Raw genomic sequence first — 22946 nt, forward strand, 5'->3', positions numbered from 1 at the left:
CATGTTTCTGCAGTGCCTTACTCTTGGCAAGGTGCATGTATTTCCTATACGTTACCCACTTGGTTTTTCATAATAACTCTATGAAATAAATGGGGATGCTTCCTATCCTTTTTAATAGATGAAGAAATTGATCTTAGAGAAACTAAATGAGTTATACCTGTAATAAATTTATGTGTACATGTAAAATTCCAGGAATTTTAGATCTAGAGTAGATGTTAGGGGGTAGCTGCTCATGGGTCGTTATTGAAATAAGGACGAAGAAGCCCAGGCCCAGAGAGGGGATGTGATTTGGTGCAGCTTACAGATCTGCCTGGACTAGAACCCAGGGCTTCTGATTCCTTGGATATTGTTCTTCCCTCTAATCTGTTTCCCTACTTGTAGGGACTGGTAGTTCAATGGAGAAGATGAGACAATACCAAGAGCTAAAGGCAAGGCAATATGAGATGAGAGCTCAAGAGAGACCCAGACAGGAGCTGCACAATCTCAGACAAACGGGAAAGAGAACTTCTGGAACTTAAGAAGCTTTGGGGTTTTGATAGGTAGAAGTGGTTCCGGAGAGGACATTCCAGGGAAGAAAACAACATGGGGATAGGTAGGGGAGATATAGACATGACTGGGGAGACCTCAGGTGATCCCATTTGGATGCAGTGATGGGTTCATATAGGGGGGATAGAGAAACTTTATGAAGGTCATTTGGGCTCAACTTAGAAAGGTCTTTGATTCCAGACTAAGGAATCAAGACTTTGCTCAGTAGAGAGGACTAGTGGTTTTAGAACAGAATGTCCTATGTGGGTATTGGACCTTAGAAAATCCAGTTCTTCACTCATACCAACTAGAAATTAGATGGAAGTTTGATTAGAGCTAAGGAGGCCAATAGGGATGGTATTGCAATAGTCCAAAAGAGCTAATGTAGACCTGCACCAGGATAGGCACTACGAATGGAAAGAAAAGATAGATTCCAAGTAGGTGGCCTTAGCTGAAGCCACTGTCTTTGTGGCCTCAGCTCCAAGTTACAAAGTCAAAGGAAGGCATGTCCCTTGGCTTCCACACTCTGAGAGCTAAAGAGCTTTCCCCACTCCTAGGAATACTGCTGTCAGGGCTAATGCTGATGATGGCGGCGGGGGGTGGGGTGGGGGGTGGTGTCTGTTTTTCAGATGAATGAAGTAATAAATTGCTGTCTGTTTTTCAGGACGCCTTTGCACTATGCAGCTGCAAATTGTCATTTCCACTGTATTGAGACATTAGTGACCACAGGGGCCAACGTTAATGAAACAGATGACTGGGGACGCACAGCTTTGCACTATGCTGCTGCATCAGACATGGATAGAAAGTAAAAACAGCCTTGCTCAAATTTCCTTTGGGGGTATGACTGGGGAGGGGGAGGGTTTGCTAAGTTTTCTTCACGCTACCTCCTTGAAGCTGTGAATGAAGACTCTCTCTCATCCAGACCCAGAGGAGTTAGAATTGCCTCATCCCTAACCCCGGTTTTCCCATTCTGCTCTCTTTATGTTTGATTATTACGTGTCACTGCCCCATTGTTCCTCTTCTCCGGTCTTTGGGTTGAATGCCAAGTGGGGCTGTCAAGCTCAGGTTTTCAATTCATTCAAAATCGCTTGTAATTTATTTTGTCATATCCTACAGTTTTCATCATCACCACTTAAATGCTTCATTTGCCCTCAAACTTACATTTGCTAATAAATTCGTTACATGGCAGAAGTATCCATCTATGTATAATCCCAGTAGCCTTCAAATGCAGTGTCAGTGTGTGCAAAATTGGCACTGTTGTTCCAAACTGGGCATGAATGCTCTTTCAGGAGCTGAAGGGGAGGAAGTTGGATACCCTGGAAATGTTTGGATTCTAGGTGCCTAGGAATAGAAAGCAGAAATAAATGAACCAGTTCAGGTGGGAAAGGAGGGAGAGGTGCCTGCCTACAGCTTATGAGATTGTTCTCAAAGACTCGAGGACCGAGGCCTCCTTCATAGGAATGCTTTTTGGTGACCCTGTTTGGAGAACTATTGACTTACTTGCTGTGCTGTGCTATGGAATTGATTCTGGGTCAGCGCTAAATTCTTTTCTTATACAGCAGTGGCTTTCACATATTTTACAGTGACCCACAGTAAGAAATACATTTTACATCATGACCCAGCATATCACTCAAATAGGTATGTTTTAAATATATATGTAAAAAGGCAGCAAAAATTTTGTAAGACCATATTTACCTTTAGTATGTGTGATGCATTCTGATATTTTCTCTATTATTTTGTTTAAAAAAAAAGGCAACGAAATACTGCAACCCACTAAATTGATTTCACAATTCCATAATGGAGTATGATCCATAGTTCCAGTTTGGAAAACACTGTTCATATTATATGATATTGGCAAGTCTGATGTAGCTGCCCTCAGGATCTCATAGGCACGTCTTTTTAGGGGAGACCTCCTTCCAGTTGCCCTCACTCAGAGGAAACAACATTTATTAGTTATTAATTCAACAAATGTTTATTGAGCATCTACTCCATAGCAGGGTCTATGCTGTTCACTTAGAATAGAATGGGGGGACAAGTATACTTCATGTGTTAAGAGCTATAAAAAGGAATCCTAGGTGATGAAGAATTGCTGTGGCAGTTGAGGGGTGACTAGAACCCCATTCCTGGATAAATGAGATGCTAAATTGATAAGGAGGCAGCAAGGAATGTGGTAGGAGTCAGGGAAGTTTAAGCTCCATTGCTTCCTATTTACTTGGGGAGTTTAGGATATTTATGGAAGGGTGGGCAACTTGGTGTCTTACTCTCTGATACCCGGGCGGAAGTTCTAGGAAAGGTATGCTCTCAATTGGGTTCTGTGGAAGAGAACAGATTTACTGGATGGCCTTTCAGAGAACCACGTATGTCCTCAATGAAAAAAATCAGTAGTGCTTATGTCTTTTGGGTTGCGGGAAAAGTCATTGAGATACAAGCTGTATCAAAATCATTAGCAACTTTGCCATGAAAGCAAATAATTGTAATTTTTTTTCTTTCCCCTATGCTGAGAAGTAAGACTATCTTAGGAAATACCCATGAAAATTCAGAAGAACTTGAAAGAGCCAGAGAGCTGAAGGAAAAGGAAGCCGCATTGTAAGTTTCTGCTGAGCTGAAAGCACAAGAGGTGGTTACTGATGCTGGTCTGCTTTTTTGGGTTGCCACATAGGCCAGCCTTACTATTTTGGGGCTTTATTTGGGATCGTGAGGAAGTGATATGGGCTTGCCTTTAGTGAAGAAGAAATGATTCTTTTAATATATCCTTCAGTTATGCTATTTTCACACAAGGAACTCTTCCTAAAATTGGAACCTTTACTGAGACCATCACTGTGATGGGTCAGCAGTTTCTAGGAGTAGGTGTCTTAAATACCATTTTTGACTCTGCCATATGTTATCATATGCCTCAGGGGACATATTAAGCCTCCTCCCGGGGCCTTAGGCTCTCCTTTAATGACTTGGGGGGTAACTATTCAGCAGGTTCTAGAAATAAATGTTTTGAGAATCCAGTGTGAAATACACTGGTGGTGCTCTCCCCTCCCTCCCCAGCACACACATACCAGCTCACAAACAGCCCCCTGCTCCTGCCAACAGCTGCCCCCTGCCCCGCCTCATCCCACCGGCCTCTCTCTGGCTTCTGATAGAGACTCAGCCTGGACTGTGACAAGAGCTGGGAGTCACTGCCATCACCCAGGGTCCTGATGCGCAGGAAGCTCTAATGCTTTGTCTGACAGTCCTCCCTGTGCGACAAGGCACCGTGCGAAGGTCGTGCTCTGCCCAGAGCAGTGCCCAGTATGTCGCGGGGAGTTCAGTAACTGTTAAATAAATGAGCAAATGAATGAGTGCTGCCCACACTCTGTGTCCTGCTCTGTGAGACCTAGGGAGTGGAGTGCTCTAGGAGTCTGCACACACAGAGTTCTTAGCGTGTTTATTCTCTTCTCCAGCTGTCAGAGGAACCAATTTCTCTGTGACCTGAAGGCTTGTGTCCCCTCTAGGGTCTTCCCGCTGCCCACTGGGCTCTCCTCCCATGTCTAGACCATCGGGGGAGGGGGGAGTTAGAGAGTGTGGCTCTGATACAGACTGTGGGATGTAACTTTGGCTGTCACTGGGCTGGAGACAGGACACACGGTAAAGCAGAATGACCACAGTTTTGCCCTGATATTCCAAACTTAATGATATTCAAAGGCTATAGAATCTTAACGCACCTCAGCAAATGCCCCTTTCTCCAGCGAAATGTCAGCTTGTCCTGTGCCAGAGCAGCCCTCTTAACAGCTGAGGCAGAAGGAAGAAGGACAAGCAGGCGAAAGTACCTGAGCGCACTTTCATGCAGAGAGGCTGCACCTCTCATCCAAATGCATTCCTGATTTAAAGTGCATGTCTTGATTTTGCAGCTTAGGTTCCAAAATTGCTAGCCATGGCCTCTTAGGAGAAAAGACAAGCATCCCCAGTTAAAACTGGAATTTATTTCCTCTTAGAAACAATCTGGAGGGGCACCTGAGTGGCTCAGGCATTAAGCGTATGCCTTCGGCTGGGGTCATGATCCCAGGGTCCTGGGATCGAGCCCCACATCGGGCTCCCTGCTCAGCAGGAGGCCTGCTTCTCCCTCTCCCACTCCCCCTGCTTGTGTTCCCTCTCTCGCTGTGTCTCTCTGTCAAATAAATAAAATCTTAAAAAAAAAAAAGTTAAAAAAAAACAATCTGGAGAATATTCAAATTCTGTAGTACTGTTGTTTTTTTCTAAGAGTGCTGTTGGTAGTATAGCTCAGCTCTATCCTGGGGTAAATAACTCTTTGGAAGCAAGTCCAAGTGTTTTCCAAATTACGTATTAAATTTGCCAACTGATTTTTAGAACGTAGTTCTTTCAGGAGCTGGGGATTGTGTGTCCACTAGAATGCTATTCCTATTGAACGATTTTATTTCATGAGCCAAATTCTGCTTAAAATGAGTCAGACCTGGGATCCTGTCCATGGGCATTTATTTAACTACCAAAAAAAAAAAAAAAAAAGACTTTTAAGGTGCAAGTTACAGAAGACTGCATGATATCAGAACTCCAATATTAGTTTGATTTATTATGGAGCATTTTATGGATAAATTATGCGACATGTAGATATTTGGTTTAAAAAATTAATGTCTTTCATCAGTTTTTCTAGAAATTAAAATGTGTTTTAACTGTGTTTATGTGTGATTTATTTCCTCCTTTTGCCTTATGCCAAAAGATAGGTGAATGTCATTTTAAAGTGTTTGAGTCACAGGATGGTACATGGAAGTGTTGAATCACTGTATTGTACACCTGAAACTAATATTACACTGTATGTTAACTAACTGGAATTAAAAACTTAAATAAAAAACAAATAAAAACAAAACCAAAAATAAAGTGTTTGACTAAACTATAGAAACTTCCTCTTGGAAGATCTTATTTAACGTACACACATCTATTGTATATTTTAAATATGATTTGAGTATTTGAGAATTTTGATTTGAGTATGAAATTGAATCTGCTTGACCTTACAAAGGACATGTTTGTCCCACTGCCACAGATAGAAAACTAAAATTATGGAGTGGTGCTCCTGCCTAGTTATTCCCTCTTTGGCCAGCAGGGTTGTACCACTTGTAACAGGCCTGGAACAGAACTCCATACATCCCTAGACACTCATGTCCTGGAGTTGGAGGCATTTCAGCAAATGTGGAGCTCCTTCCTCCAACCTACTGTAAAGATGGTAGCTTTTCCAGAAAAATTACAACTCTGTCAGAAAAGGCTTTCTAAGCTTATTATTTATTATTTTATTCTAATCTATACATAATGATGCAGTTTAAGCCTCTATGTTCAAATGTGGTTATGGAATTAATACTTTATATGTTTTAAATATTTGCCCATTCCTTTAATCTTTTTATTGTTTGGGCTATTCTTAAGTTCTTTTCTTGTTGTTATTTTCTTATTCTTTCTAGCTTTCATTTTCCAACCTTTTGATTGATAGTAGAGTCTCCAATAGCAAGGCTAAAAGTACAGCCCCCCTCTTGTTACAGTGGACTGACCACTTCTTTGTTAAATTTGAGATTTCATTTTTTGAATGTGGAGCTGTAAAACTCACTATTCAGTAATCTTTTTTTTTAAGATTTTATTTATATATTTGAGAGACAGAGACAGAGATAGTGACAGAGAGCACAAGCAGGGAGGAGAGGGAGAAGCAGGCTTCCCGCCGAGCAGGGAGCCCGATGTGGGGCTCGATCCCAGGACCCTGGGATCATGACCTGAGCCAAAGGCAGAAGCTTAACTCTGCTTAACCTGCTGAGCCACCTATTCAGGTGCCCCTATTCAGTAATCTTGATGACAGACAGGTTCTGTGCACTGGGTGTTATACGCAAATAATGAATCATGGAACACTACGTCAAAAAATATTGAAGTACTGTATGGTGACTAACGTAACAAGATGAATCACTGAACTCTACCTCTGAAACTAGTAATACACGATGAATCACTGAACTCTACCTCTGAAACTAATAATACACTATACTGTTAATTAATTGAACTTAAAATAAAAAAAGGAAACCCCCAAAAAATAAGGGAAAAAGGAAAAAAACTTAATTATTCTTTTTTATACTAAGTGAAATAGGTCAGACAGAGAAAGATAACTATCATAAGGTTTCACTTATATGTGGAATCTAAAAAACAAAGAAAAGGAGCGAACAAAACCAGACTGAGACTCGTAAGTACAGAGAACAAACTGGTGGTTGCTGGAGGTTGGGGGGGAAGTGGTGGAGGGATGGGCGAAATTGGTGAAGGGCATTAGGCGTCCACATTTCCAGCTATAAGATACATAAGTCATGGAGATGAAAAGTACAGCACAGGGAATACTGTCAATAATATTGTAATAACATTGTGTGGTGCCAGAAGGTGACCACACTTACAGTGGTGAGGATCGCATCATGCATAGAATTGTGAAATCACTGTGTTGAACACCTGAAACTAATATAACATTGTACATCAACTATTAAAAAAAAACCCCAAAACATTCTGTTGTCAATGCAAGAAGAGACAAATGGATTATTGTAACAGAACAGAGTCCAGACATGAACCCGTGTGTGGATAAATATGCAATATTGATCATAACATTAAAACAACTCAGTGAGGAGGGGATAGTCATGGATAATTTCTTCCCCCCCCCCAATAAACCTAACCACCCTCTTGTTCCTAAAACCTTTCCTGAATTCTAGAATGGCTCTTTTAAGCTGAAATAAAGATGGAAACACACACGCATGTAAAACTTCCAGTACATAAAGCCTTATTGCCGTAGGATTTTTAAAGAAACACTTAAACTCACAAAGTGCTTTGTGGAACATTCATAATAGGAAAATATTTACATTAGTTATTGCTTTTAGTCTAGAGGTGTTTTCTAAAATAACACCTCATTTTTATACTTACAGATGTCTAGAGTTTCTGCTTCAAAATGATGCAAATCCATGTATCCGGGACAAGGAAGGCTACAACAGCGTACATTATGCTGCTGCCTATGGCCACAGACAATGTCTGGAATTGGTGAGTTGTTCTGTCTTATTTTCTCTAACACACACACACACACACACACACACACACACCCCACCCGCCCACCCACCCACCCCTGCAAATGCTGGTCTTAATCTCTCACAAATGCTCTCATTGCCTAATTAAGTCCTCACCAGAAATGGCCTTGAAGATACTCTGTGGTAAGTAATTAAGTTGTTTTACTTCACAATATGTAGACCTTGTTCCATTTCTGTCCATCCTAATCTCACAGCTGACTGGCAGTTGCTTCGTTTCCATATTAACTTGGACTAGGAATGTTTGACTGCTGTATGGACAGTTTGTACTTTAAAGATAATTCGGATGTATCAAATAAGATCAGTATATTTTTCCGAAGTCACACTGATCACCCTGATGTAGTGTTCCATGATTCATTGTTTGCATATAACACCCAGGGCTCCATGCAGTACGTGCCCTCTTTAATACCCATCACCAGGCTAACCCATCCCTCCCCCCACCCCCCTCCCCTCTAGAACCCTCAGTTTGTTTCTCAGAGTCCATCGTCTCTCATGGTTTGTCTCCCCCTCTGATTCCCCCCCTTCATTTTTCCCCTCCTACTATCTTCTTTTTTTTTTTTTAAACATATAATGTATTATTTGTTTCAGGGGTACAGGTCTGTGATTCCTCAGTCTTACACAATTCATAGCGCTCAGCATAGCACGTACCCTCCCCAGTGTCCATCACCCAGCCACCCCATCCCTCCCACCCCCCTCCGCTCCAGCAACCCTCAGTTTGTTTCCTGAGATTTAGAGTCTTTTATGGTTTGTCTCCCTCTCTGGTTTCACCTTGTTTCATTTTTCTCCTCCCTTCCCCTATGATCCTCTGTCTTGTTTCTCAAATTCCTCATATCGGTGAGATCATATGATACTTGTCTTTCTCTGATTGACTTATTTCACTTAGCACAATATCCTCTAGTTCCATCCACGTCATAGCAAATGGCAAGATTTTGGGTTTTTTGATGGCTGCATAATATTCCATTGTGTATATATACACCACATCTTCTTTATCCATTCATCTGTCGATGGACATCTTGGCTCTTTCCACAGTTTGGCTATTGTGGACACTGCTGCTGTAAACATTGGGGTGCGTGTGCCCCTTCGGATCCCTACATTTGTATCTTTGGGGTAAATACCCAGTAGTGCAATTGCTGGGTCATAGAGTAGCTCTTATTTTCAACTTTTTGAGGAACCTCCATACTGTTTTCCAGAGGGGTTGCACCAGCTTGCATTCCCACCAACAGTGTAGGAGGGTTCCCCTTTCTCTGCATCCCTGCCAACATCTGTCGTTTCCTGACTTGTTAATTTTAGCCATTCTGACTGGTGTGAGGTGGTATCTCATTGAGGTTTTGATTTGTATTTACCTGATGCTGAGCGATAGAACAGCAGAATTTATTGGAATTTCCAAACTACCAAAAATTTCAAACCTGTAGTTACCAAAAATCATCTGGAAGTTTGAGGTCAGAAGCCCTTCTATTGGTGTAGGTCACCAGACATGAACTTCACCGACCATGGGGACGGAAATGTAAAGTGAACAAGTGAAGTGAGCCCAGGTCTAGAGCAATGCGGAGTGGGAGGGTTGTGGCAAATAGGACATGCTACGTCTAAAGGGGGAGACAGCTTGTCAGCTCCAGTGATGGAGATCAGGTGGTAATTCATAGTCAGGACTGAAGTCCAGTGCTTCAAGAGAAACTAGAAATCTAGACTTTTTATGTGAAATTTCCTATTTTGAAAACACTGAGTAGGTCAGGAAGAAAAAACATGGGTTTGTGGTTAAATCCTGCTTGCAGGCTACTGTTTATCATCTCCTAAGCATCATGCAAGTGGGGAGAGGGGCAGAGGGAGAGAATCTTCAAACAGACTACCCGCTGAGCACAGGGTCCAACAAGGGGCTCAATTCCACAACCTCAAGACCATGACCTGAGTTGAAACCAAGAGTTGGATACCCTAACCAACTGAGCCACCCAGGCGCCCCCACTTAGCGTCATTCTTACTATATTTCTCTTAACCGTGAATGTGGAAAAACGTTCACAGATATTTGAAAATGAAGAGGTGATTGGAAATAAAGAGCTGATGATTCTAGTGTTGCTGTGTGTGGCATTTATTAGTGAATTGTACCTACCTTCATCATTCTTGAAGACTTCTAAGTCTTTTTTCCTGAGCTTCTTGTGAATGCTGAAGATTTCCTTGTTTGACCTTGGGGTGGCTTTTTTTTTCCCTCTCATTTTGATTCCATCAGAGTTCCTCTTCCAGTTACTGTGACTCTGTAACAAATCACCCCAACAATTAGTGGCTCAAGACAACAGTCATTATTTAATATCTCTTACTGTTTCTGTGGATCAGGAATTCAGGAAGGGCTGAACTTAGTGGTTCCGATAAAGGTATCCTCTGAGATTACAGTCAATGTTTGGGGCTGGCATAATCTCAAAGTCTTCTCTACTCATATGTCAGTTACCTGGGTTGTAAGATTTATTTTATTATTTTTTTAAAGATTTTATTTATTTATTTACTTGACAGAGAGAGAGAGAAAGCGAGAGAGGGAACGCAAGCAGGGGGAGTGGGAGAGGGAGCAGCAGGCTTCCCACAGAGCAGGGAGCCCGATGTGGGGCTCGATCCCAGGACCCTGGGATCATGACCTGAGCCGACGACAGATGCTTAATGACAGCCACTCAGGCGCCCCTGGGTTGTAAGATTTAAATAGCTTCTATGGGGCTTCTTTATCTGGTTTTCTTCAGCATGGTGGTTTCAGTGTAGTTGGATATCTTACATGGTGGCTCAGGGATCCAAAAGCATCTCCAGGACAGAGTGGTAGAGAGCCAGAAGGAGAATGAGTGAGAGAGAGACAGTATCGCTCTTAATGATCTAACCTTGAAGGTCCCACAGCGTCACTCCAGAGCGGAAAAGTAGACTCCATCTTTCAAAGGGAAGGGTGTCAAAGAATTTGTAGACATATTTCAAAACCACCCAGTTCCATAGGAAGATGTAGAAAGCCAGTGATTCCATAGCCTTCTGTAAGATGGACTTCCATGGAGAACCACATGTAGGCAAGGGGCAGTCCCTTATCTTGTAGAGGAGCAAACCAAACCACAGGGCAGTAACTGGTTTGTACCAAAGATACAGCTCTGGTCAGTGGAAGAAGCAGGCTCATAAATTGGGATTCCTGATTTAAAAAACAAGAAATGTTTACCCCACCATGCTGTCTTCCAGGGCAGGGCAAAGCTCCACCCCCGCCCCCCCAAGTCTATTCAGCATGGAGCAAAAGCTTGGTAGGAACTGGTTAAGGTAGAAGACAATATCCCTTCTGCCTTCTAACACCAGCATTGCTGTGGAAGTTGATACCGACCTATCACCAGATAGGACTCTGTGTTTAGGTCCCACATAAGAAAGTCTCCTCACAAAGTATGTGTGTGCATGTGTGTATGTTTAGGAATCAGTGGCAGTGTGAAGGCTTACTATTGTTACGGCTCATTATGAGCCTGCATTCCAAAATGTACTTAAGACACAGCTGTCTTTAATTGGTTTTCTCTGTGAAAACCGCATGTCATAATTGGACATATGAATGTTTATTACACAGTTATTATAATCTTAATAACTTTACTGTTTTAAAGTGCTTTGAGGAGTTATCTTTAATCCCATAGCATAAGTAACTCTGAGAATGATTATCCTGTAACATTGTCTTTCTCTGTAAGTAATATATTGTGTATTATTTTCATTGTTCAGGAAAGCCATTTCAGGGCCATTATTTCTGTTATCCAATGAAAAGGTTTTCTGTCCACAAGAAGGTTTTCGAAGTTCTATCTGATAATGAAATTACCTCTTTGATTGTATCAAAGCTTGCCCTGTGTGATTGACAAAGAGATGATTATTCTTGGCAATTTTAAGACATTTGAAAGTAGGTAGGGGAGGTATCCATTGATCTTAATTTGTAGTGTCAGTTGAAAAAGCCAGATTATCAATATAAATTGGTAGAAATGTCATCGTTTGCTCTCAGGAAAGGACCTGAGTGGGTTTATAACACAGATGGGATGAAAATACTTCTCATTACCCTGAATGATTGTGGTTGGACGGAAAGTTCTGTATATGTCCATTTTGGAATACATCCTAAGATTCCTCTTGGGTGTGGTTCAGCTAAGCAGAGATATCAACATTTTTGTCCTGCCCCCTCCCATTCAAACAAAAGAGAATCCTGGGCTCCCCCCTAGGACTAGCACCGTAGAGCCAGACCACTGCAGCCATCTTAGCCTGACTGCTGGCTCACAGAACTGCGAATAGATTTGGGAGTGGCGGAGACCACCCATAATGGCATTTACTACATGTTTATCACATGCCAGAAATGCCATTTAATTATTTTTTTTCTTTCAGTTATATTGAAATATACTTGACATACAACATACAAAGTTAAGCTGTACAGCATAACGGAGGCACCTGGGTGGCTCAGTCAGTTGAGCGTCCAACTCTTGATTTCCACTCAGGTCATGATCTCGGGTCTTGAGATGGAGCCCTGCATCAGACTCCATTCTCAGCAGGGAGTCTACTAGAGATTCTCTCTCTCCCTCTCCCTCTGACCCTCCCCCCTCTCACACTCTTTCTCTCTCCAAAATAAAGAAATCTTTTAAAAAAAAACCTTGAAGAAAAGGTGTACAGCATCATGACTTGACTTACATATATTGTTAAATGATTACCATAGTAAGTTTAGTGAACATCCATTACCTCATGTGGACACACACAAAAAAAAAATTAGAAAAGAAAAAGAGGGGCGCCTAGGTGGCTCAGTCAGTTAAGCATCCAACTCTTTATTTCGGCTCAAGCTGTGATCTCAGGTTCATGAGACTGAGCCCTGTGTCATGCTCCACACTCAGCATGGAATCTGCTTGGGATTCTCTCTCTCCCTCTCTCTCTCCTTCTGCCCCTAACCCCCCCTCAAATAAATAAATAAAATCTTAAGAAAAAAAAGAAAAGGAAGTGGTTTTTTTTCTTGTGAGGAGAATAGGGCTTGTTCTTGATACAAGAAGTTGGGTTTTTGGGGAACACCTTTTCTAACTTATACTCCCTTTCTCTCTTTCCCGTACCACCATACCCTCATATTCCTTAAAACTCCCATTCTTCGGGTGCTAGGCTTTCGGAAAGCAAACTAATTAACCGGTATGCATTAGGAGGTGCATTTCTCAGACTCACCACTGCCATGCCAGTCTGCTCCCTCATCTTACCACACAAACACCCCTGTCCTCCTGGGGGATCATCCTTTTAACAGACTGGTCCTGACTCTGCTGGAATTATACCAGTGAAAGACCTGTTTCTAGTAGCTCTGAATGGCTTCCTGGAGCCTCCAAGCAGGAGTTATGCAGGGAGTCATTTCTTTATGTCACATTCCCTAGCCTGTTTCCGGCCTGTGGAAGGAATAGAGTAAGTGAGTATTTGTAGCCCCTGAGCCTTCCCTGCAACACCAGGGCCTTTGTCCTTTGGGAGTTGGTGTGGAATTGAGGAGGATAGGTGGCCTTCAGAGCCAGCTGATTTGTAAGGCTGCTAAACTTTGTCTTTTGCCTCTCTTCCCATCCAGTTGAGCAATTACTGTGATTATGCATATCATTAAATACGTATCATTAATTTTGATGCAGATTTTATTTGACTCTGACATTTAACTTGGTATGGGTTTACTTGGCATTCATGGTCTGTGGCTCCTGTCTGTGATCATAAGCTTAGAATTTATAAACCATGCTTTGTGTTCAGTCTATTTTGCTATAATCAAAAAGGAACAGAAATTATTTTAGTTGTTTTCACTCTACTTCCTTATATAAATTTATACTGAATTCCTTCCATGAGCAAACAACTTCCAGAAAGTAGTATGAACTTCTTAGCCATGATAGAATAGCCAAGGTCCAGGATTCTGCCAAGCCTGCCTACTTAGGCCAGTGTTCTCAGCTGGTTGTGATAAAAAACGTATGTACTGTGGGGGCAAGCAAAAATTTCCCCACAACTATATGCTGAGAGCTGTGATAAGTCATATTCAATTGGGCTCAAAATATCAAAGCAGAATGGAAGAGACTTGACTAATAAAGCATCTCATGTCTGAATTAAACTTATGTCTGAGTGGAGGAAGGGAGTTGGCGAAGGAGAGCCCTATGTCTCCCCTTTCCTCTATCTGGAATGCATTCTTACTGGCTCTGAAGGGGAAAATTACAGAATCATGCCCCTATTTGGAATTTGTGAGTTTATACTGGCGTGCTCTTTTTCTCTTACAATATGAAAGATTTGTCTGTGAACATAAAGATCTTTGTGGCTTTGTTATTGAAATGGAAAAATGTATGTGCCAATATAGTTACGTAAATTGCCTGCAGAAATTTAGAAAGATTGTTTGAAAACTCTAGGCCTGTGATTAAGTTCAGTCCGAGATTATACCATGCCAAATTACTTGGAATTTGGCTGCTTCCCTGGGACCTTCTCCTCCTTTCTCTGTTATGAACTAACTTGAACTCAACTGTGAGAGTCCATAGGGGTGACAGATGCCCCTGCCTGTCTATCCTAGGAGTTTCTAGGATTCTCTGGAGATAACTATATCTGGGCAACTGAACACTGAAATTATGCTGCTTTCAAATAAACTACTCAGTGTTTTGAGTTGTTTCTTGTGTTTATCACAGGACCTTAGAAAACCATTATCATGTGGCTCTGTAGAATACTTAACATTGGCAAGGTCTAATTAAGCTTCTCAAGACTAAGAAAGAAGGGTATAGAAGAAGAGTTAAAAAGAGTAGCAGTTTCTAAGCAGTTATCTGAATATGAGAAGATGAAAAACCAGCAGATTTGAACTCCAGTGATGACTTTTTTTTCTGTCCCCAGAGGTGCTTCTCAGAGATGGACCTGGAGGTGTATATGACCTCCCAGCAGGCAGACTTTCAATGGGCAGACGAAATCTTAACAATGCTCGTCTTATTTTTTCTTCTAATTTAGTTGAAAAGAAACATAAAATCTTACGGGGAACTCTCATTAAGGAAGGGAGTAGAGGGGTGGGCACAGATCTTTTCATTCCACTGGCAGCCTGCTAGGCTAGGAATATAAATACAAGCCACAAAATTTAAATCAGCGTGTGACATGAATCTATGTTCAGAAGAGTGGAATAGACAGTATTTTATGACAAAGTGTTTTCATTTATTTCTTATAGCCGCAAGTTTTTTTTTTTTTTTTTTTTTTTTTTTTTTTTGTCTTTCCTGTGAATGAATTTGGCAACTGATGAAGGAATCATTCAGCGGGGCGTATTAAAATAAACAATTTCAGTTTCACATTTGTTGACAGCCCAGGACAGTGGGGGCCAATGCCTTCATGTTTCAAAGTGGAATACTAACATTTCAACCCACGGCCCCCTTACCCATTTAAGAACTTGGACATCTGAGGGCAAATGTCTTTGGGCACAGCTCTGCTATAAATCCCACTACCGCTCCCCTCCCGCCATAGCAGGTTATAAGGATGATTTCTCCTGACCCCAAGCGCAGTGACAGAAGCTCCAAGGAGATTTTTTGGCTACCTCATATGTGTCCCATGCAATTTAGGGGCCAGGTAAACTGGCATACAATTAATCTAAAGACTATATAGCTCTGACCAGAGCTTGCGTGCCAAAAATTAAATAAAAAGAGGTCTGTGTTTGAGAAATACTCCATCCCCACCAGTGATGGGTCAAAAGTATACATTTCCCAATGTCCAAATGTGAACCAAGGGCCAGAGCTGGCCTGGACTTCTCCTGGGTCCTATTCAAGAGTGAGGAGATCCAGGATGCTTGGGGCGGGGCCAGGAGGGGGGTTGTGGAGCGGGGAGAGAATGTGAGCTACTAGCAGAGAGGTGCATTCACATAGGGAGACGGAACTGTAGGTGAGAGGTCCCAGTGTTGGGGGGGGGGGTTGCTCAGAACCTACCTAAGCATCCCAGATAGAGAAGGTCACTGCCAGAAGGGTGTCAGTGAGACCATTGTCCATGTCCCCTTCTGTGTCTTGTCTTCCCCTGTCTCTCCCAGGCCTGGAAGAGGCAGAGGCAGACAATGAGGAGAAAGGAGGAAGCCCTAGGCTGGGGACAGAGAAGTCAGCCTTGTCTCCTTCCTTCCCCACTGCAGGCGTTTGGGAGGCAGAGAGAGGCTTCAACATTAAACAGCATTCAGAGTTTGTGATTACTGTGCTGGAGCAGATGTACTACCTACTGATAAGAAGTTATACTTGTAACTACAAGTGCCCAGAGAACTTTTTATTATTAGCTGGAGATTTTATCTGAGGTGGCAGGAAAAGAAGTAGCCTCCTAAAGGAGATTAGACCCGGTATTGGGAAAAGCAGAATAAAGTTAGTGTGCGATTATACCCCATGACTCATCGGTTCAATACAAACTCACACACTTAGAATCATTGTTTTAGGAAAGGCTAATGCCAAGCTCGAAGGAAGAATAAACTATTATCCTTTACTTATATGTGGATTTAAGACAGAGGTTCTAGTAATGCCAGGCACTTGTCAGGTACCCAAAATTGTTGAACAAATGAAATACACCTATGAATGATTAAGCCTGACTTAGTGATAAAACTTAAATGCTAGTTTATACTATTATGGTGACTATCCTGTTAGGAAGGTATTTTATAGAAGAGACACAGGTGAGAGAAGAAATGAAAATTTACTTTTCTGTGGTTTGGCGTTTTCTTTAGATTTGATTACTTCCCAGCACCAACTCGTTTTATTGCAATATCCCCTCCATTTTTTTGTTTCTCAAGATCTGAAAACCTATACTAATGTATCAAACTGATAAGAAGACATCCACCAAATTAAAATTACATACACTCACCCCCCCCACACACACATACACACATTTTCTGTAATTTCTTCCAGGTGGATAGTGAGCACTAGGGGCCTCAAAGAAGGGGAAATATTGCTCTTGGTATGGGAGCTTCTAAGGCTCAATGATGTAGGAGAAAGGAAGATTTCTTAAAGAGAATATATTTTAAAATCCTAAAAAAATTTAATCTGGCCTTTCTTCCCTCCCTCCTTTTTTCCTTCCTTCTTTCTTTCCTTCCTTCCTATTCAGTTAAAAACCCATTGGGCAGGCCTGAATGGGGCAGGAGGGTAGTATAATTTGGCTGGAGCCCAAGGAGAAGATGCTGGGAAGGCAGCCCAGTAAAGATTGGAACCCATTGAAGGAGAGTGTCCTAAATGTATATGCACCAAACAACAGAACTGTGATTTATGTGAAACCAAAACCAATTGAACTGAAAAGAGAAATTCACAATTATAGAGACTCTAGCACTTCTGTCTCAATAATTGATAGAACAACTAGACAGAAAATCATCAATCATATAGAAAAGCTCAATAATACTATCAACCAGGATGATCTAACTGACATTTATACAACACTCTACCCAATAAAAACAGAATGAATATTTTTTAAGTGCCCATGGAACATTCAAAATATCCTGAACCATTGAACAAACCTCAGCAAATGTAAACAAATTTAAATCATATAGAGTTATGTTCTCCTACCACAATGGAATAAAGCTAGAAATCGGTAACAGAAACATACCAGGAAAAATTGCCAATGCTTGGTAATCAGATAACAGACTTCTAAATAATCCATGGTCAAAGAAAATCATCTCAAGGGAATTCCAAAAAAATACATTGAACTGAATGAAAAGAAAAATGCAACAAATCAAAATTTGGGGATACAGTTAAATTAGCACAGATGAAAATTTATAGCTCTAAATGCTTACAGTAGAAAAGAGGAAAAGTCTCAGGTCAATCTAAGTTTCCATGCCTCAGTCTAGAAAAAGAAGAACAAAATAAAGCCCAAATAAGCAGAAACAGGGAATAATAGAGATGGGAGCAGAAATAAATAAAATTGAAAACAGAAAAATAATGGAGAAAATCAATTTTTAAAAATCTGGTTCTTCTGAAAATATTAATAAATTGACAAACCTCTACTGAGACTGACCCAAAGAGAGAGAGAAAAAGATAGAGAGAGAGCATGCATGAGAGAAGGCACAAATTCCCAGTATCCGGAGTGAAATGGGATGTTACTAGAGACCTTTCAGACATCAGAAGGATAATAAAGGAATATTGTGAATAGCTCTGCACACATAAATTTGACAACTTAGGTAAGATGGATCAATTAATCATAAAACACAAATTACCACAGTTTACCCAATATAACGTGGATCATTTGAATAGCCCTATAACTACTTAGAATATTGGATTTTAGGGACACCTGGGTGGCTCAATCATTAAGCATCTGCCTTCGGCTTGGGTCATGAGCCCAGGGTCTTGGGATTGAGAACCACATCGAGCCTGCTTCTCCCTCTGCCTGCCACTCCCCCTGCTTGTGGTGCTTTCTCTCTCTTTGACAAATAAATTTAAAAATCTTAAAAAAAAAAAGAAAGAAAATTGGATTTTAAAACTCTCCCAAAAGAAGTATCCAGGTCCTGATTTCACTGGCGAATTCTATCTAACATTTAAAGAATTAATACCAATTCTGCAAAATGTTTTTTGCAAAAATGGAAGAGAAGGGAACACCATACAGTTCATTTATGAAGCTAATACCCTGACACCAAAACCAAACAAAGACAGAGAAATATAAACCAATACCTCTCATGAATATAGATGCAAAAATCCATAAAATATTAAAAAATAGAATTCAGTAACATATACAAAGAATTATATATCATAACCAAGTGGGATCATCATAGGGAAAGCCTATTTTGATAATTGAAAATCAATGTAATTCACCATATTAATAGGCTAAAGAAGGAAAATCACAAAAAAAAGAAAAAAATCACATGATTATGTCAAACAACATGGGAAATTATGACAAAAGAACACCTTGAATAGATTCAACATCTTGAATAGATTTTTTTAAAAAACTCTCAGAAAAATAGAAATAGAGGAGAGGTTTCTCAATTTGATAAAAAGCATCTAACAACTTCATAAAGAATAGCTAACATTGTACTTAATGGTAAAAGACTGAGTGCTTTCCCCCTAAACCTGGGAACAAGGCAAGGATGTCTGCTTTCACCACTCTTATTCAGCATGGTGCTGAAAGTGCTAGCCAGATCAAAAAGAAGCAAGAAAAGGAAATAAAAGGCATAAAGATCAGAAGGGGAAAAGTAAAACTCCCTATTTGCGGATAACATGATTGTCTACATAGGAAATCCCAAGGAATCAAGAAAAAAACTCCTAGAACTCATAGTATAGCAAGGTCACAGGATACAAAATAAGCATAACAAAAATCAGTTGCATTGTTATATAGGAGGAATGAACACATGACATCAAATTAAAGATATAATAGCATTTACAAATGCCAAAAAAATGAAATATGGGACTCGTCCGCTGAAAAGTACTAAATGCTGATGGAAGAAATCAAGGAAGATCTGAAAAATGAGAGACACTCTGAACTTTGTGGCACCAGAGTTCATGGAACAAACAATGATAAAAAGTCATCAGAGCTTCATTCCTTGAAAGAACCAATCCCTCAAACAAAACCAAACCCTACTTCTTTCAGAGCCCTTCAGGGTGCCTGGGTGGCTCAGTCAGTTAAGCATCCGACTCTTGATTTTGGTTCAGGTCATGATCTCAGGGTCATCACATTGAGCCCTGTGTCAGGCTCTGTGCTGGGCCTAGAGTCTGCCTAAGATTATCTCTCTCCCTCTGCCCCTCTTCCCACCTCTTTCTCTCTCTCTCTCCTCCCTCCCTCTCTTAAAAAAAAAAAAAAGCCTTCTCATGGAGGAGAAATTTAACAGCTCTATTTTTAGTAAATTCATAATAATGAACATTTATTGCAAGCATGTTGGCCTAGGCCCTGTGCCTGCATTTTCTCATTTAATTCTCACAACAACACTGTGAAGGAACCCCCATTTTTATCTATATTTCACATTGTGCATACCCTAAAGTACAAAGAAATTGAATAACTTGCCCTGGGTCATACAGCTGGTGTGATGTAGAACAGGACTCAAACCATAATGTTTATCTGACTCTCAGTTTCAAGCTTTTAACCATTATGTGGTACTGTCTGGAAGACTGGCAAATTCCACACTCTGAAAGATAGATAAAGCTGTCTCAGAACACCTAAATTCCACATCGACCAAGACATGACATCCAACGAGGACATCACTGAGATGTGCACACAGTCTTAGGTTTTGTCAAAGGAAAGCGGGAGAACCTTGGACGGTACTAATAACAGTTATGTCTATGTCATCTTTGGAAAGCCTTGTCTTCACTGCAAGGGTGCCCTTCCTTCTGTCAGGAGAGCAGAGCTACCTTATAGCATGACCCACCTACTGAGAAGTAAAATGACCCCCAGCTATAGCTCTCAAGTACATCCCACTGCAGTGCTGGCCCCAGGACCTTACCATGTATTTTCATAAAAGCACTCTTACTTGGACCCAGCCTTCCTCCTGGAATCTCTGTTAGGTATCTTTGTAACAGCTGCCGTCAGCCTGGCCTCACTCTCCTTTTAGGGACAGCTGCCCGGGATGACCCCTTCCAGCCTGGGGGGTTTGGGGGGACAGGGGGAGGAGTGACTTCCCCAGCAAGATTGTTTCACCAAAGACGCCTTAGCTTAGCAGCTGCCAAAGACTTGTCATTTGTGAAGTCTAGATCAGGTCCCTATAATAATCACTTCTCGTGTTGATCCTCACTCAGGAACAGAAAATGTAGAAGCCTGAGCATTGTGTAGTCAGGACAAGAGCTGACAAACCCCTGTGCCTTCAGGTCATAAGGTTACGATAGTCACAAAGAACAAAGAACCTTTCTAAGATTCCAGAGGAGGGTGTAGGGGCTCAGCCATCTGTAGCAGCTGAAAGGGATGTTTGGAAAAACCAAATCGCTGAGCAATAACTGAGATTTATTTTCTTGTATGAGCAGTTACTTATAAGCTAAGTGGTAACATCACTGGATTTAAACTCTGTGCCATTCAGCACTTGGGAAGTAGTTTTGTTAATACTAAACAATAAAATTCACTTGGTGACTGGGAAGGCAATTTAATACAGTCACAACTTAGAATTTTTTTCTAGGGAAAATTTGTAGCTTTTTTTTTTTTTAAGATTTTATTTATTTATTTGAGAGAGAGAGAAAGTGAGTGAGAGAGAGGGAGAGGGAGAAGCAGACTTCCTGCTGAGCAGGGAGCCCCGATGCGGGGCTCAATCCCAGGACCCCAGGATCGTGTCCTGAGCCAAAGGCTTAACTGACTGAGCCACCCAGTGCCCCCCAAATTTGTAAGTTTTCCAAACACATGATTATTTTACACAAAAATTATATTTTTTATTCCATAAAGGTTTTTTAGTTAATAGCAATCTTCTTTGCATCTCCAGTTCCTCACATTGATGTGAGACAAACTGTATAGAGAAATAATCCAAAGCAATCATTTTGGACAAGTAACATGTTTTTGGTATCATTCTCTCTTTAAAAATATGTGTAAGTGTAAGAAATATTATAGTAAAGGTGATACATAATTAGTATTTCCTGCATGCTGGTCTTTTTAAGGCTTTATAATAGTCCTAACAGTTGGTGAGGTTGGAGATCAGGGTCAACACATCAACTTTTACAAGTTCATAAATGCTATTAGTCCTCCTTATCAGTCATATGAGACTGATAAGCAAGAACGTTATTATTTTACAGTGAAAAGTCCAAGGGATTCATGTCATTTGCTATAGCTATGTTCCCTTCCAAATAGGGATCCAGTTTTTACAAACTGAATAAAGATCAGTGGTCTTCTTCCTGAGTTTAAAATTAAAATCAAGGAATTGAGTAGAAGTCAATGAGCCCAAACTCTGGTGACCTCATGTATTCTCCTGTACTGCAGACCCAGGGCCTTGTCAATCAGAATACTCTCTGTAACCTGTCCGGGAGTTAGAGAAGCCCTTACCACCAGTGCTATTTTTTCCTAGATTCCAGGAAAAGCGATCTGGCAGTCCACTGGGACAACTTCCAAGGTGTGACTTTTCTTACATTAGCTACCTTTAGGATGGTTGCTTTCGGGAGATACAGAGTAAATTATGGGGCAATGTGCTAAGAACCACAGCTGACATACCTATATATTGGGCTGTGGATATTATTTTCAAGGAGATTGTAATCTGTGGGGGTATGGGAATATGGGAGGTAAAATATATACTATTAAAATATATACTATATAAATATTGGCTCAAAACCTCACTCACATTTCCTAGCTCCCCATATGTTAATAATAGAATTAAAATAATCATCCCCAAATTATTTCTCTGGTCCTAGCTCCTCCCATTCTATCCAAGCTTTGGCTCCAATTCATTCTGAAAAGCCTTCGACATGTTTCCCGTGAGCTCAGTGCACTTCTCTTGGCTACTACATACAGGACATCCACTATTTTCCTTCCCTCCTGTTCATGCCTGCTATGGTGGTACTTGCCGTTAGCTTCCAAAAAGCCATTGAGACCCAGATGTCCACGAAAGACACTGCCCCCACCACCGTCTGCCAGTGTTGGGGCAGAGAGGCTGCCAGCGCTGTGCCCAATGCATGGAGTCTGCACTCAAGCACTCGCCCAATCAGTGCGGCTGATCATTTCTTTCAATCTCCCCCCCTACAACTCATGGCCCGAGCCTATGGGGGCTGGGCCAGAGGACGGGCCATTGGTAGAGTTGAAAGTTCAAGGGCTTCCATGTCACACAGGCCTGGGTGGGAATGCCAGCTCTGCTGTTACCTACCTGCAAAGTCTTTAAGCATCTTCCTTCATTTCTATGCGTCTTCATATCTTGCCTCATCTGTCAAATAGGGATTAGGTTGCTCTGAGGATTAAATGGAATAATGTAAGTAAAGTGTCTAGCACAGTGCCTGGCATATGATGGGTATAAGTAGCAGCTATTACTGTATCTTTGCTTAATATATCTTAAACGCTTCCTCCGATCTGGCAGGCACTGCACTGTGTGCCAAACCTAAAAGATGAAGAAGCTGCTGTATCCGGGAGTTTAGTATCCAGTAATGGGAATCTGCATGGAAAAATGTGACAAAGTACTATCATTGCTCTGTTAGAATTCCGTATTTCTGTTATTCTTATCCTTACCCGAGATAAAATATTGTGGTCCAGAAGAGGCACAGGGGATTTGCTGTGGGAGTTCAGAGGAAGGCACATCCCCTTCTGGGTTCAGTGGCTAATGAGAGATTCACTGACACTTGTCAGCAGAGTGTGTTTGCTGTGTTTGTCTCGTAGTTTTCTTCTTTCAGCCCCCCACCATGTGTGTGATTGGGAATAGGAGACCAAACCTGAAATGAATTGAATGATGGAGAATGCGGGTAGATGTTTAGAGTTGCTTTGATAGACTGATCAACACCTCACTTTCAAAATATCAGAGAACCTGCTTTCAAAAGGTTTCTTTCCTTTTGATGGTATTTGTATTACCCACTGGAT

At 41.2% G+C, this 22946-nt stretch overlaps 1 protein-coding gene across 6 annotated transcripts in view; it reads left to right on the forward strand.

Moving 5' to 3' along the window:
* ANKRD44 (ankyrin repeat domain 44) overlaps positions 1–22946 on the forward strand; it is a 323392-nt gene that overhangs the window by 220548 nt on the left and 79898 nt on the right. For all 6 annotated transcript variants that reach the window (XM_028121815.2, XM_088021608.1, XM_088021607.1 and 3 more), the window contains 3 exons: positions 1190–1330; positions 3031–3111; positions 7434–7545. In XM_028121815.2, coding sequence (XP_027977616.1) covers positions 1190–1330; positions 3031–3111; positions 7434–7545 — 334 coding nt within the window. The remainder of the gene's footprint in view (positions 1–1189; positions 1331–3030; positions 3112–7433; positions 7546–22946) is intronic.

Source organism: Eumetopias jubatus, unplaced genomic scaffold (genome assembly GCF_037043125.1).
Source record: "Eumetopias jubatus isolate StellerSeaLion01/CBP00866 unplaced genomic scaffold, mEumJub1_p1.0 scaffold_3, whole genome shotgun sequence".
Taxonomy (NCBI): Eukaryota; Metazoa; Chordata; class Mammalia; order Carnivora; family Otariidae; genus Eumetopias; species Eumetopias jubatus.